This window comes from Argiope bruennichi, chromosome 10 (assembly GCF_947563725.1).
Source record: "Argiope bruennichi chromosome 10, qqArgBrue1.1, whole genome shotgun sequence".
NCBI classification, from domain to species: domain Eukaryota; kingdom Metazoa; phylum Arthropoda; class Arachnida; order Araneae; family Araneidae; genus Argiope; species Argiope bruennichi.
In genome coordinates this window covers 79,839,880-79,855,597 of record NC_079160.1, presented here as the reverse complement: position 1 = coordinate 79,855,597, position 15,718 = coordinate 79,839,880, and the positions used below count along the sequence as shown (strand labels likewise).

The window sequence follows — 15,718 nt, the reverse complement described above, 5'->3', positions numbered from 1 at the left end:
TTTTGAAACAAAACTATCAAATGGTTGATCGACAATTGGGCTGCACTTTCTCATGTTTGTAAACACAGTAACTCCAACACAATGATTCAAATCTATGAAATTCGGTATATTTCAAGACTATCTTGAATTTCTCGCCAAATTTTGGGTTTCGATTGGTCAGCAAAAGAGCGTCCAAAATACATATTTACACAAAAGATTCACAAAGAATGCTATATTCACGCCAAATAATCATATTTGTTACTATTGTTAGTTGTTTCGAGACAATTCCTGCTGGTTTTATAACACAATTTATTTATTGAAATTTCTGTTTTTACTTTCTCATATAGGAGGTATACAAAGAGAAAATATTGTAATCGTTAAAAAATTTCGAATTCGAGATTTTGACGAATTCCCACGTATCAGAGATCCCGAATTCGAAAAATATATTTTTGCCATTATGTCTGTCTCAAAAATACTTTGAAGGAGACGGGATCAAATTTGGTATGTGATTTTTGCACCAAATTTGTAGATTTCTATCACATTTTAATCGTAATCCACTTATAAGAAGTTTCTCTATGTGCCTGAGTTCAAGCTAAAATAAACAACGATTTAGATAATTAAAAATCAAAATGTAGCGTTATCATTCTAAGTATAGACCCATATCAAATTTTGTGTCAAATACTTCAAGGATCGACCATCAGTCAATCTGTACACCCGTATGCATGGAACATGATAACTGTAAACCGAAACTTTTTTTTACTACATAAACTCGTAGCTCTTTCTCGAATTTTGATTTCAATTACCCCCCCCCCAAAAAAAAAAAAGATATCTAAAATGCATATTCGGATTCCTTCTCTACAACATGAAACTGTAGCGGTTTGCGATGAGCGAGGATAGAACCTGGAGCCTTGTGGTTCGCAGCCGTGTAACATGACCACAATACAAAAGCAATTGCTCGTGTAGCGTAGCTGTTAACTGGCTTATAAGCTTACACCACAAAGCACAAAACGCTTGTATCCGGGGCTGAAAATAAAAACCTGGGCACTTCTGATGTTCATACCCAAGCTGAAGATCCACACTTTTTTTACACGCGACGGTGAAGAAGGGGATATCACCTTCATTAGGAAATATGCCAGTAAATTTCGGGGGAACTACTTCGAGTAGGAAGAGAACATTTTGCCGAAAAATTCGACCTCTAGATTTTGATCTATCTCCACGTTTTAAACAACTAAAAACACCATCGATAATTACATTTGTCTGTCTGTATATGAATTCAGTACTTAAAGATGGAGAAAATTAGTTAGAGAAAATTTGGTATGTGCTTAATACAGATAAATCGCACTTATATATCAAATTTTGGAAAGAATTGATTAACAAAAGATTCATCTGTTGTGTAATTCTGTAGACCATACTTTAAAATTTAATTTAAAGATAGATGAATTTTCACACATGCTTTTGTTAAGAAACTTATTGATCTGTATTAAATCTTGGACAATACCGACTGATAATCTGAACTGGCTGTCAATATGTCTATTCGTGCCGATAAATCAAAAAATCGATCAATCTAGATGGTCAGTTTTAGTAAATAAGAAAAACCAAAGGTTGACTATGAGGCTGTCTGTCTTTATGCAGGACATCGCAATAACTCAAAAACACAATGAGAAAGATAAATTACAAATTTAATCTTTAATCAACCTATAAAGAAACGCAAAAAGCTTAAATCTCTAAAGATTTTAAAAAGAAATATTGACGAAATAAGATAAAAGAATTAATTATTAATTCTAATCTGCTTTTGTAATAGCACTTCAATTGCAAAATCTAACATACAGTGATGCTGTAATAAATAACTTGGCAAACCGAAGTGCTGCCATTGCAGCAATGAAAAGTAAATAGTTTCTTGGATTAGTCAAGCCTGAATAGTTAAACAGTTACTTAAAAGGTTCTAAGATATTGCAGACACAGATCAAATAAATTTGTTATATTACGAGGAAGTTCTGTACAACTTGTTTAGGACGTCACAAGTAATTCTCGGTTTCATTAATATGTTTAATACTCACATGACATATAATTTTGACTATCCGTAGGTCTGTACTTTCGTAAACTAGATAATTCAAAAACGCAGTGACTCAAATATATCAAATTTGGTGTGAGAATTTGTGACTACAATTACAGTTTTGTGTGAAATTTTTGTTTCAGTCGGTTGAGAAAAACGTGTCTAAAACCCAAATTCGATTTTCGGGTACTATTAATCGCATGGGAAGTATTAATCTCGAAAACACTCTCTAAGGATGCCTCGATAGATTCAGTAAAAACCCAAATGCATCCCAACAATTAATATTTCGCAACTTTTGTACGCCAGCTCCCTGTAAGGCGTTTTCTGGCATACTTGTTATAGAGTATACGTACTTCCAAAAATAAGGAAATGGAAAGCGAAAATAATGTAATATGCAGATAAAAAAAAGTCTCAAATGTTGATGAATCATCACATTTTAAACTTTCCAGCGTCCTAAAAACCATTTCTCGAAATATGTCTTCTGTTTAATATGATGATTCCGAAGCGCAAGGACATATAGAAATGAAATTCAGTTAAAATTGCAGGTAAGTATAAAAACATTGGAAGAAATCTATTAAAGAAATGTCTGTCCGTCTGCGAGCAAAGTCAAAAGCGCAAAAATTAAATTGAATATAATTCGGCATATGGAATATCATCAGAATGATTGTTCTGTATTAAATTTTGGGCCAACTGCTTTGAATGGTTGATTGTCTGTCGGTCTTTCTGTTCCTGTATATATGAAAAGCAAAGTGGCAAGCAGTAAGATAATCGCAAAATGACCCAATCGCAATATGTATTCTTCAAATAAAAATTGTATAACTGTATTACTGTCAATATATGAAAGACTTCATTCGATTGAATACATAGCCATTTTATAGAACATCGAAAACCGACAAGTAATGTATGAAATGATTAAACATTTCACGCATTTCCTAGACATTCTTTAAAACGTCAAATCTTGAGCATGTTTTTATAAAACATGGATGAAATTATACTTAATAATGGATTAAACCAACATGATGTTGACATGATTTCCTGGAGATTTCCATTTCTGCAACCTGTTGTGTTCGTTTAAAGGAAACAAGTAATGAAGATGCATGTATAAAGTGTAGTCAAAAAATTCCTATCTTCTGTGGTTATGCTACAAAAAGTACGAATAAGGTATGAAGATGATGAAAATGATAAATTGTGCTTCTTTATTTCTAAGCTAATACATTGTTTAAATAATAACATTATTATGACTTTCTTGATTAATTAGCAATTGTCATTCTATAGAATGCCGTGGTATTATAAACAGTGACTAGGGAAAGTGAAAAATTATTTTCATATTTTGCCTAAAAACGCCCGGCATTCTATATAAGGCTTAGATATTCTATAACATGCTGGGGTTTCATATACTGTCAGTAACATGTGTATCAAATTTTAAGCGGACCCAATGGCTTGGTTGAAGGAAATACCACACTGGCTACTCCACCACGTCCAAGTAAGGCATTTTGATTAAATCTGACTGACAGAACCGCCGCAACAACCGCCGCGAGAACTGCGGTTGATTCTTAAGGGCCATCACCGTCCACGGTACAATCCTTCCCGTAGGAAGAACATCCGTCATCGATAGGAAATAGACAATCTACACCATTTCTGTACCGATCAGGATGGCGAGAACCAACCACCATACTAGAAGCTTCTCATCCTCATTTCATTTCTGTGGAGTACCCCAGTGGGGGTTTAATTGAGGAAAAAGAAAAATGCATATTCGATTATTTTCTCTATAAGATAAAACCAAACACAAAAGGTGTGATAAATCGAGCAATATAAGAAAAATTCACGAGAAAATACTCCTGGTATTTATAGAAATTTCCAACTTTAAGAATATACATTTTTGGACTCAGCGAAAAAAAACATTTTCAGCTAACAATAGAATCATCAGAATTTCTTTTCACTAGACATGGACTTAGTGGTTAAAAACCCCTTCCCATATCCTTTATAAAAATTTTCTTTTAAAAATCTGTAAAACCTAATTAAAATAATGAATGTTGAATATTCTTACAAAGACAAGTCACTTAATTCTTTTTAAATTATAATGCATCCATATTAAAAATTGATAAAAACTATGGAGCGTACGCAGAAAAAAGAATTTCTCCTTCAAACCTCATACAATCCCCACTTATTTTGTTTTAACAAAAAGAAAGTTATAGAACATCAAACACATTCAACATAACTGCTCTGAAGACGTCATCAGAAGCTTTTCTTTTAAAATCTTCCGAGACATTTAATCCTCGGGCATAAATCACCGCTATCCACAACAATAAGAAACCATTACTTTTTGGAGCACTGTGGCACGACTTTAAAAATAACGCCTCGGTGAAATGGATTATATGGCGAAAGAAAAGTGTAGATTTATACTTCTATCCAATAATAACTTCAAATCTCATTTATATTACACTTAAAAGATATATATTAGAGCCACAGAAATGGTGTTAAGGTTAAAATTCTTCATTGGATTATGCCTTAATTTTGATAAACTTCGTCGGTTTCCATTGCTTGCCATAAAATAAACTTTTATCATCAGATGATGGTCGTCTAATGTCCTGCTTTCAACAAAGCTGTGATATAATGAAGATAGTTGATGATTTATGCCTTTTTTCAGAGACTTTTTTTGACGCTAATCCATCCATAAATTCCACTTTTCACGTTGCAAGTACACATCTTTTTTTTTTTTTTTTGACCTGCACTTAATAATGTTTTTAAAAATTTTGATACTGACTGTGCGAAAAAAAATTGGGAGAGGGGTTATAAAGATCGAATTTAAGTGACGCTTTTAATTTTTGCATTAAAATGAATAGAAGCAAATAATTTGCATATAATTCATGTGTTCCAAAATAAAAATGTTAATGTTTGAGATATATATTTAGTGTGATGTGTTAAAATCTGCATATTTAAAAAAATTAAGTTTGAATAAAAAATAGCACTAAGACATTGAGATTTTAAATAATATATTTACTATTAATTTTATTATTTATTAATTCAGAAGAAAACGAAAAATAAACAAGCAAAAAAGAATAGATTGAAGACTAGAAATTTATCTATAGAGGATTATTATAAGATATTTGAAAAGTTAGTTAATAAGGTATGAAATAGCCCTGTCACACACTGTAATTATTTTTTAAATTTTCTGACAAAGATTGCATGTATCAATGAAAATGAGAAAATTCACAATAAAATTAATTTTTAAAAATTTCATTTTGAACTCAGTTTTTAAATTGAAACTAATTAAAATGTAAATAATTCTAATAATTACTAAAGAGCTAATAATTATTAAAGGATTACTAAAGAGCGTTCTTTTCCCGTGTCTAAAATGTAGTATATTAATTTTATGTAGTAAATTTAATGTAGTAATATCAATCAATCACCAAATTACTGAAAATTGAAAAACTACTATTGAATTTTATTAATAAAAAGAACTTTTCATTTTGATTTGAGAAATATAATAAACAAATCGTACTAATCAATTAGTTTTTATATTAAAAACAAAATTGCATTGATAAAACATTCCCTGATTAAGGTTTAAACATAGTGAAATCCCTGATGATGAAATATGATTTCAGCTGTTTAGTTCTTTCTAAATATTTTCCTAATTGAAAACTGTTTTTTATCAACATTTAGCGCGTAACAAATAATAGAAAACTAATAATTATTTATTTCATTTGCAATGTACTAATCAATGACTTCCAGTCTTCAATACAACAAAGAACGCACATGAATAATTAGTCACTGATGAAAAATAAATCATAGTACATTTAAAAAGAAATCGTTTGAAACATAACAATTGCAGGACAAAATAAATATTTTTTTTTCTTAATGTCAAACAATGTCAGAGAAGGTTTATATAAATCGGGTTTTGCAATGAATTATTTAAACAAAGGATTTTTTTTTTTTTAAATCTCGTGATTCCATTCTCAAGCGTAACTTATTATTATTCAAAATCATTATTCCAAAATGAGGAAAAAATAAGGAAGAAAAAAAAATCATTTAAAAAACTACTAAATTTAAAATGATAGGTCGTCAGATTTCAATAAATTGTAGCAACCTTTTTTAATTGCCATTTTTTTTTTTGGTTTAAAATTACTAATAAGCAAAAGAACATTTTTTTTTTTTTTCAAAATCCAATTAGATTCATTTACAATCAAGTCAAGTTGAAGTCAAGATACTTTTCTAAATTGTTCTTATTTACGAATATTGTAGAATCGAAAACAATGAAATGAAAATTTTCAAGACCGTAGTCAACGTTATTTGCAATCATTTGAATTGAATCAAGATGATTTTCTGAATTACTGTTTCTTACACATATTGGTGAATCAGAAAGAAGAAGATATAAAAATCTTCAAATCCCGCATTAATATTATTTGCAATCATTTGAAGTCAAGTCTCTCTAAACCATTTTGGTTTACAACTATTTATAAATCTAAAAGAATGAGACATTAAATTGTCAAGCCCCTGTGATAGCATTTTGCAAGGTCAATCGAGATAAATTGACTTATAGTAGAACAATTACTAATTTACATTCAAACATAGAACATTCAGACAGCGGAAAATTTTGCCAAAAATTCTATTAAAAGCAACTTAAAACTGTATGAAGATTAATGTAGTCTATTTTTTCAACAGCAAATCTGAGCAGTATTGACTAAAATGGTCAGAAGTCACGCTTAACCGGGGTATTCAGGAATTTTGTTACAAGTTGAAAAAATGGCCGGATTTGTTCAGAATCTGAATTAAATATATTTCTCAGATTATTCCAATTATAAGTAAACGGCCTATATAAAAAATATTAAATAGATAAAATTTTTAAAAATGAAGATAAAAAATAACCTTAAATTATAGATTTCTATTACACATGTTTAAAGAGGATATAGTCCATATTTTCGACTCCAATTCCGAATTGAAAAGTGTCTCAAATTTCAATTAAACGTCCCGGACTAAACAATTTTTCCTTATAAATATAAAAATCCACATTAAAAAAATGCCTATAAGATTTATTTTTTTAAGATGAAGTTATGTTTATAAAATATTCTTTGTGCTAATTTCGCTTTAAAAAAATCATGCAATTTTTCTGAAAGAATCAGCAGAAATTGGGAGGGGGGCGGGGGCTAGTAAGCACAAATTGGAAAATATTTCTTAATCTCTTTTTACGTTTTCTGAAATTATTAATTACTTCCTTGTGTTTGAATTTTTATTTTATTTGTTTATTTACTTATTATTCTTGAACTTGCCCGAAGCTATCTACATACAACAAAGCCCAAGCGCAGTTTTCAGATTTAATTGCTAGGCCCCCTAGAACGGCCCGGATTCAAAATAAAATAACTTGGTCATAAAGTTTCAAAAAGTAAATTCAAACACTGAATATTCTTTTAGAACAGGTTAGATGAATACTGACTCATTGGCTTGATATTTTTCTTATAACCTTTAAAAATTATTATATTGGCAAATTTACTGCAAGTTCATTGTATATTCTTATAGCTATTATTATACAAATATAAAGATTAATTATATATTTTTTGTACTCGGCGAATGATTATAAGCCCAAGGGATGAATTTACTGTGATCGTTTGTTCATTTGTGCAATCTAAATTTCAACAATTTCAAATTATTACTGTATTATTAGTATAATAAGTTTGAAATGGGCCTACCTATATTAATAATCTAACGATACTTGGAAGCAAAATACATAATGACCACCAAACAAGATTCAAAATTCTTGTACACTACTCACCTGTACATAGTGGTTTATGGAGTATATTCCTTGATCAAGCATGGAACAGTTAAATCATCAACATAACAGGTAATCCATAGACCCCCAGTGGCCAATTCCACTGGGCTTACGCTCATGGCCAAAAATAATCCAAAGAAAAAAGAGACGTTCACAAAGCGAATGTACAGAACAGGTAATCCACAGTTAATCCAACCACGTCCAAACGATTCCAAGTCGAGGAGGGTTGTCCGGCTTCGAAAATTCCACTCGGTGGAAAGTGCCGATGCAGGAAGGTGGAACAGAACAATAAAAATAAAAAGATGAAAAAGAAGTCAGTACCTGTCAGACGAGCTCCCGCCTGTGTCTACTATTGCATGCTACTCACTGTTGCTGCAGGCTGAGCTCCGCGCCTGTTCGCTTTCCCTCCCCCACCTTTGAATAGTAAACAGCTTTTGCACAGTTGTGGAAGTGTTGGTGGCCTTGCAAAGGCAGAGAAATGGCGGTTTAGGGATTGAGGGGGAGATTAGGTGTGGGGACCTCTATAGGGGTGGTGAACTTTAGATCAAGGGGAAACGGAAGATGGACCTGGAAAATACATTGAGGAGTGTGTCGGGGATGGATGTGGGTTAAAGGGGACGTGCATGAATGGTACGGCAGGGATGTAAGAGAAAGTGCTAAATTTTATTGATGCTCTTTTTTGATATGTCGAAATTTCTGAAGGGCAAAAGAGGGGGAGGGGGTATAGGTGAACCAGAGCCAATTTTAGAGGTCGGACGGAGGACAAAACATTTCGTCGTATTTTTTAAAGCAGAAAATGGGGTAGTAAAAAATAAAACCAAACCCTTGGTGCCACTTAACCTCACTATACCATAATTTTTAGTGGCATAGCAAGGGTAAGTAGCGTTTGGCCACTACTTACAGTGACGTAACGATGGAGATGTAGAGGCCATACTTGGGATTCACAGGGGGGCATCGAGGATATAAAACAATGGAGCATTTATTTCAGTTTAAACGCCAAATAAATAGAGGAAAAGAAAGCGAAAAAATTATTATACCTCATTCGCCATTTTTCCCTTGTTCCGCCACTTTTATTCCGATGTTTATACTATATTCCAAAATGGCCATTGAGAGATTTCCTTTAAGCATCTTCGATGGAGGATTCATAGTTCTTATAGCACAGCACTTCTGCGTTTTCATATGTGCATATGCATAAAATAAACGCATAAACGCACCATCCACCGAAAATCAATCGTATTTATCTCATCATATTGACTATCGTAAAATCGCATAAGTATTTATTTTCAAGCAATCTAGATGAATGCCATTTCTTTATATATAAAGAAAAGGAGGAAGAAAAATAACTAAGAAAATCCCGAGTTTATATTTAATATGTTTTAAGAATAAAATTTAAAGTCTCGTTTAACGTGCATAATTCGTCCCCTAATTTTGCTCGTAATGCAAAGCAGTCGTTTAAGCGAAACATTTTTTCCCATAGGAATCCATATAAATTAGGAACAATGTGTCTCATTCTGAAAAAAAAAATATTGTACAGGGTGGTTATAATTAAACTTCCCCTATAAACAGCATCCTATAACATAAATGGATGAACGAATTTCTACGAAATTTGGTATATCGACTATACACGAGATGCGCTCACGGAATTTCCAAAAAATTTTTTAGTTCTAAAATGTCCACTAGAGGGCACTGCTTTTCTGGAAAGACATTAAATTTAACACAATAAATGACGAAAACGAAATACAGATACAATATTAAAAACCCAGAACAAGAATTATAATAAAATATAAAACCGGAAAAAGTCGTCAGTTTTAGGAAAAAAATATCGAGATTTGCATGTTTGCGAAGAAGAGAAAGCTTTATACAAAACAGATTAGGGTATGAAACATTTGCAGACGTTGTCATGTTTTAGTCCGTGCGATTTCTGGTTATGGGGCCACTTAAAAAATCTAGTATATCGTGCAGGTGTTGCGACGTAGAATGACTTAAAGTACTCCATCACGCTTCATGTACGAAACATCACAACTGATCACTTACTGCTGCATTGTTCACCGAATCGAAATTTTGCAGGTGAATGAGGGTGGTCACATGGAGTACCTTTCCCTACATCGTCCTAGACATGATTAACAACTGCTCCTCTTGTGCAATTTCGTCCTAATCTGTTCTTGTTTCTGCAAACTGAATTCAAACAGCGTACTGTTATTTTTTCTTACCTTTATTTAATGTGGTTCGATGGCAAGATGATCAGAAACTAGTAAATAAATGTTAATTTTGTTTCTGTATTCCGTTTTGGTCGTGTGTTGTGTTAAATTTAATGTTTTTCTGGAAAAGGCGCCCCCTGGTGAACATTTTGGAACTAATTTTTTTTTCACGATTCCGCGAGCGCATCTTATGTACAGTCTGTATACCAAATTTCATCCGTTTGCGTTGTAGAATGCTGTTTATAGGGGAAGTTTAATTATAACCACCCAGTAAATTATTAACGGTAATACATGCATTTTTACAATTATAATAATAATAAAATAAATAAATCATATTTGGATTTGGCTACGCTTGGCGAAATGAGGACAAAATTATCGTTAAATGAATTCTTAGTGAGCAATACTATTTCCTTATCAGAATGATGCTTCTCAAATTACGATACAATCATTTTTCATACTTTCAGCTTCTCCCTTATTTCTAGAGAAAGATATTGCTCTGTTGAATCTATCATTTCTTCCTCTTCTGACCAAATCTCCACCAAATGCAGCTCCAAAGTTCTTCGATAATTCTGGTTATATTCTTCTACAGCTCATCGATGCCATTGCTATTCACTTCTAGCCGCATAACCTTGGCCAAAGATACAATCACGTTGATTAAGGTAGCACTAACACTGGCTGAAACTCTTCGAAGTCGCGCTCGACAACGCTATTCGGCCAAAACTTCTTTCATATAGATATAAGGGTTTTCTTTCAGGGCGTTCAATACAGACTTATACAGACTAATCCAGCATGTGACATCACGGTGTTTTCTCACCACACGTTCTGTAAAACATCGCTGTTAAAAGAATTTTATTTTTTTTTTTTTGCTCGTCATGTGAGATTATCATTTGATGATTTTTAATTCTGAGTTCGTTCATTAGTCGTATTTTATAACCTTTTGTTATGAATATTTTACTTCTCATAAACAAATTGTGAAAATTAATACAAAACTTCTGCAGATATTTATTTTTCTCTGTTTATATATATCTCTAACGTATTTTAAGTTTGAAAAATTCTAGTCTTCAAGTTGGAAGGCCCAGGTAAATTCATATTGACTTCAAATATAATGAAAAGGTAATTTCAGCTCCAACAGTGCCTTTTTTAATTTAATGAGGCTTTGAACAATAAGGATAAAAGAAAGCGAAAGAAAGTTCAATTGATGAAAGTTCCCACTGAAATGAGAAGGTATCCAACCTACATAGGTTAAAAAGCAGTTGAAGTTAGGGTTTAAAAAACATTTTCCAACGTATGTTACAAGTAATTCGATACCGAAATATAAGTGCATAATTGTTCGTTACAATGAGGAGATAACTCGCATAATTAGAATTAAACCAAAATAAAAATGCTTGTCCAAATAACTAATGTGAATTATCTTCAATTTTAAGGGAGTAACGGGTTAGTAAAAATTTCAATTCCTCTTTTTCAGTTCCTTTAAACAGGATAACTTATCAACGAACATCGTTTATTTTTTTTATTTTATTTTTTATCCTTCTTTAGTTTCATACTCGGTTTAGAAACTTACGAATCATAGAATGCTTACGAGTGGGACCGTGAAACCAAAAATCTGACACTGGTGCAATTAGTTCACAACTTTGTTTAAGGTCGAAAATTTTAATCTAGGGACTGGTTTCCTTCTAAACTTCTTTCAAGAGTGAGGCCTATAACCTATTCTCTCATTCTACATGAATAATATTTTTAAAAAATAATAAAATTCCATTTTTAACAATGATATTCAAATAAGTAGGACCTACAAATTCTTCTGAAAAAGGAGCTCTTTTTTCACACACAAATAAAAATTGTTTCGAAGACATTTCATTAAATATTTAATATGCTATGACGCTTCAACGACAACGACAATAATAATAAAAAAAAAAAAAAAAAAAAAAAAAACGCTTTTCTATTGTATTCATCAAGAAACTTCAAATGTTCATAACAAAAAAATATTAAGTAAAGTCAGCCAAAGAAGTTATGAAAACTGTTTGCATTCATAAATAAATGATATATCCGGGGGAAAAAGCAAACGATTCAAAAAATCTCATTGCTGGTATTACAAGTCAGTAAAATACATAACTCGAATACTATAAGTCAATAAAATACATACAAAAAAGAGACTTCTTTAATACGTTGGTTCAAATTCAGTCAAAATTATTTTAATTATCGCATTCGAAAAAATGTGCAAATCGTTCTTTATATTGCGGTTCATGTGTTAATTGAATATCATTAATAATTACCCGTTGAATGTAACATTCCTATAAGGAATCTAATAAATATCTAAGACAACAATTTTTATTTTATATTTACTATCTTTTTTTAAGTAATTATATTAATAAACACGAGAAAGGGAAAAAGGCTTTCAAAATATGTTTAGCGATTAATTATGCTCTTTTGTTTTGTAAGATTAGGTCTAGTAACCTCTACAAATCACATATAATCTTTCATTTCAGCAACTTTATGTAGACTGTGAATGGCAATAGAAAATAAAAATGTCAGAATACTAATATTTAAAAAGTAAAATGTTTTTACCAAAAGAATGTAGTAGTTGCTGCATCACAAAATATTATTATTTTTCCCTCTATTTAAAAATAACTTTTAAAAAATATTTTCCTTTTTAAACATTATTATTCTAGATGGTGTTTTTTTTTTTTTTTTTTTTTTTTTTTTTTTTTTTTTTTGTCATTTGCATTTTACATAAAGTTGTTGAAACAAATATTATACATGACTTGTAGAAGTTACACAGCACATTCTTCCAAAAATATAAACACTTTGAAGGTGCCCTTAGAAAACTAGGAATAGATCTCGTATCACAAAATGCCTTATGATAATCAAGAAAAAACCTGAAACAACATTGCATTTTTTAGACTTCCATTTCATACTAATTCAAAGACATTTGAGTTTTCGTATTTAAATGGCATCAATATTATGCCCATGATAAATCTTCGTTGGATCGAAAGAAAATAACTTTTGATTATTAAATCAAAATTTTCCTCTTGTGAATTCGGTGAATTATTATCAATTAGATCTGTAGTTAAACGTAAATGAAATATCCCATTAAGTGTTAAATGATTGTTTTAAGAAAATAGAGATATAAATTGTACAAGCGTAAGCAAATTTTTTTTTTATTTAATTTCTTTGCTTTGTTTCTTTTAGATATTTTAAGTAAAAGTTGTTACTGTAAATTTGAGACTAGGAATGGTAAAATATAAACTGTAAGAAATCCATACAGATGTAAATAAAAGTTTAAATATGGGGGAAAGAAACATGTTTTCTTAATTTTACGGGTTTTTTTTAAATATATAATCGTTGTACGTAGATTTTTTTGAGCCACTGCACTTACAAATATTTATAACATTTACTATAATTCCTCCGTTTTTCAGAAATCATCTATTGTTCATTTTTAAAAACAAGCTGCATCTGAAATCTTCCATAATCGCAATGCTTTTGTTTTATCACAGATCGTTTGCATCTGTGGTACGGTGAACACCTGCCATTCAGTCAACGGTTACTTGGTTCCACATCTGGAAAGAGTACCCTAGTTTTGAATTTATCACTTAACTAACGTTATCATTCATCGTAAATAATTAAACTCTAATGTCTAAACGTCATGTGTACCAGCCTAGTATTAAAAAAGAAAACATTTCGCTGATACAGATATTTATCGCTTAAAATAATATACCATTAAAAAAAAAGATAAACCATAATTAAATAATGGTTTCAGGCATGGCTGAGGCATGCCATTTAAATTTAACATACAAATGAAATTTTCCTCTCAGTTATTAATTATTGCAGTAGATTCTCTCTAACACTAATTACTCAGAAAAATCACTATTCGTTGGAACATACAGCTACGTCATTCTTTCTTGTTAAGATAGGTGGCTACATTAAAAAAAAATCAAATTTTTCTGAAACTATGATTTTTTTAAAAAAAATTATTATTTTAATTTTTGTAAAGGTTTCTTTATAATACCGTTAGAATTTTGTTTCCAAATCTGTTTTTTTGGAGAAATCACATTGATTTTTATATCTGCATTTATGAACGTTTTAATGCTATTTAATATGTTTAAATGCTATTTTCTCAAATTCTAATTTTTGATGGAATTCCTTACGAAAAACCTCATAAATAAAAAAAAATCTAATGCATATTTATTTTTTTAAATTTATGTAATAATTCCTCAATAATCTCTGCATGTTCCAGAACTAGAGAATAAACAATCTTTTTCATTTATAAATATTTTATAGTTGTTTTAGTGCTTCCCAATGTAAAAAAAAAAAAAAAGAAAATTTCGTGTTATTTATCAGACGAACCCTAATATTTAAAGAATGGATAAAAATACAGTTTATCTTTTACTTCAAGAAATAGAATTTTACTTCATTTACAGTTTATCTTTTACTTCAAGAAATATGTAATTTTAAAGCTATCTGCAAAATTTTAAACCAATCATTTCATAAACCTTAAAGTTAGAGGAGTTTTCCTTTACATCTCTTTTTAGCTAAAGAGGCCCTTTTTTCCGTTTTTTTTTTCAAAAAATGTTTGGCACTTATATTTTATGGTTTTATAGATGTTTTTTCAATCTTTTTAATGCAAATATTCAAAAATATGACTATTTTTGAACGATTTTCGAAAAATTCATTCCAGACGTAGTTACAAACCTTAGAATCCATCCTCTTCTCAGTACATGATTTCTCTGTTTATCGTGCTTCTACTTGATACTTTAACATATTTTTCTCCGTAACATTTTGTTAGTTCGTTCCCCAGTCATAGAAAAACATATCATTATATTATTTAATGATGTCTACATGATTGTCTATTATCCGGACATTCTCCGTAGTCCAATAAATATTCAGTTTCATATGGATTGAATTAGAGAGAATCTAATGTAATTTGTCTTTTTCCCTGCATAAACTTTATGAATTAAATTTGTCGAAAATAAACATGATAATTTTTTACTTTTTCCCCAATAGAAAAAAATGTTGGAAGTAGAAAAAATTTCTAAAAAGGGATATCCATAATGATTTTCTAATCAGATGGTTTACAATAACACTCAAATAAAACAATCTCATTTATTAAGTCACTTCTTGTAAATAATATTAACGAGTTTAATGATACCTCCCTCAAGATGAAAAGAAATTTCTTGAAGGATTCTTCAAGGAAAACTTGCCTGCTTTTGCGTTCGCATCAAGGAAAGGCGGAACTTAAGTAATTAATATTACAAAAGAACAAAATTTGACACATTTATTCTTAAATTATGCTTTTTAAAACTAAATAAAAAATTTCTGAAGCTAATTATATGAGCATGTATATTTTAGTACGATTAAAGAGACTGGAATTCTTATTTCAAAAATTATGCATTTTCAATTCCATCAAATTCGAAATTCCGGTTTAAAACAGATTGATTTTGTAAGCTGTCTCTAAAATATTCACTTCTCGTTTCGACTTACTTTAACCATGAGGAATTATGTTCATAAAACATAATTTTATGAAATAAAGACAAAAAAAAATAAAATTCTCCCATTCGAAGTGATGTATTACGGCCTAAAAAGTATTCTAAACGTATTCCCCTTATATTTTTCTATAAAACTAATTTGTTAATTATGGCTGCTGTATCTGTGAATGCGGAAGTTTTAATTTGGAGCGAAATATTCCAGGAGAAGGTAACTCTGTATGCAGTATTAATATAAAAATGAAAA

The 15,718-nt window shown here is 30.5% G+C and overlaps 1 protein-coding gene across 2 annotated transcripts in view; it reads right to left on the bottom strand.

The window, feature by feature from the left end:
- LOC129987877 (rap guanine nucleotide exchange factor 2-like) overlaps positions 1-15,718 on the bottom strand; it is a 475,413-nt gene that overhangs the window by 268,976 nt on the left and 190,719 nt on the right. The window contains exon 1 of one of the 2 annotated variants that reach the window (XM_056095854.1): positions 7,800-8,001. The exons of the other annotated variant lie outside the window; for it this stretch is intronic. Coding sequence (XP_055951829.1) covers positions 7,800-7,807 — 8 coding nt within the window. The 5' untranslated portion in view covers positions 7,808-8,001. Of the gene's footprint in view, positions 1-7,799; positions 8,002-15,718 lie in introns of those variants that run through there. 2 annotated transcript variants of the gene reach the window in all.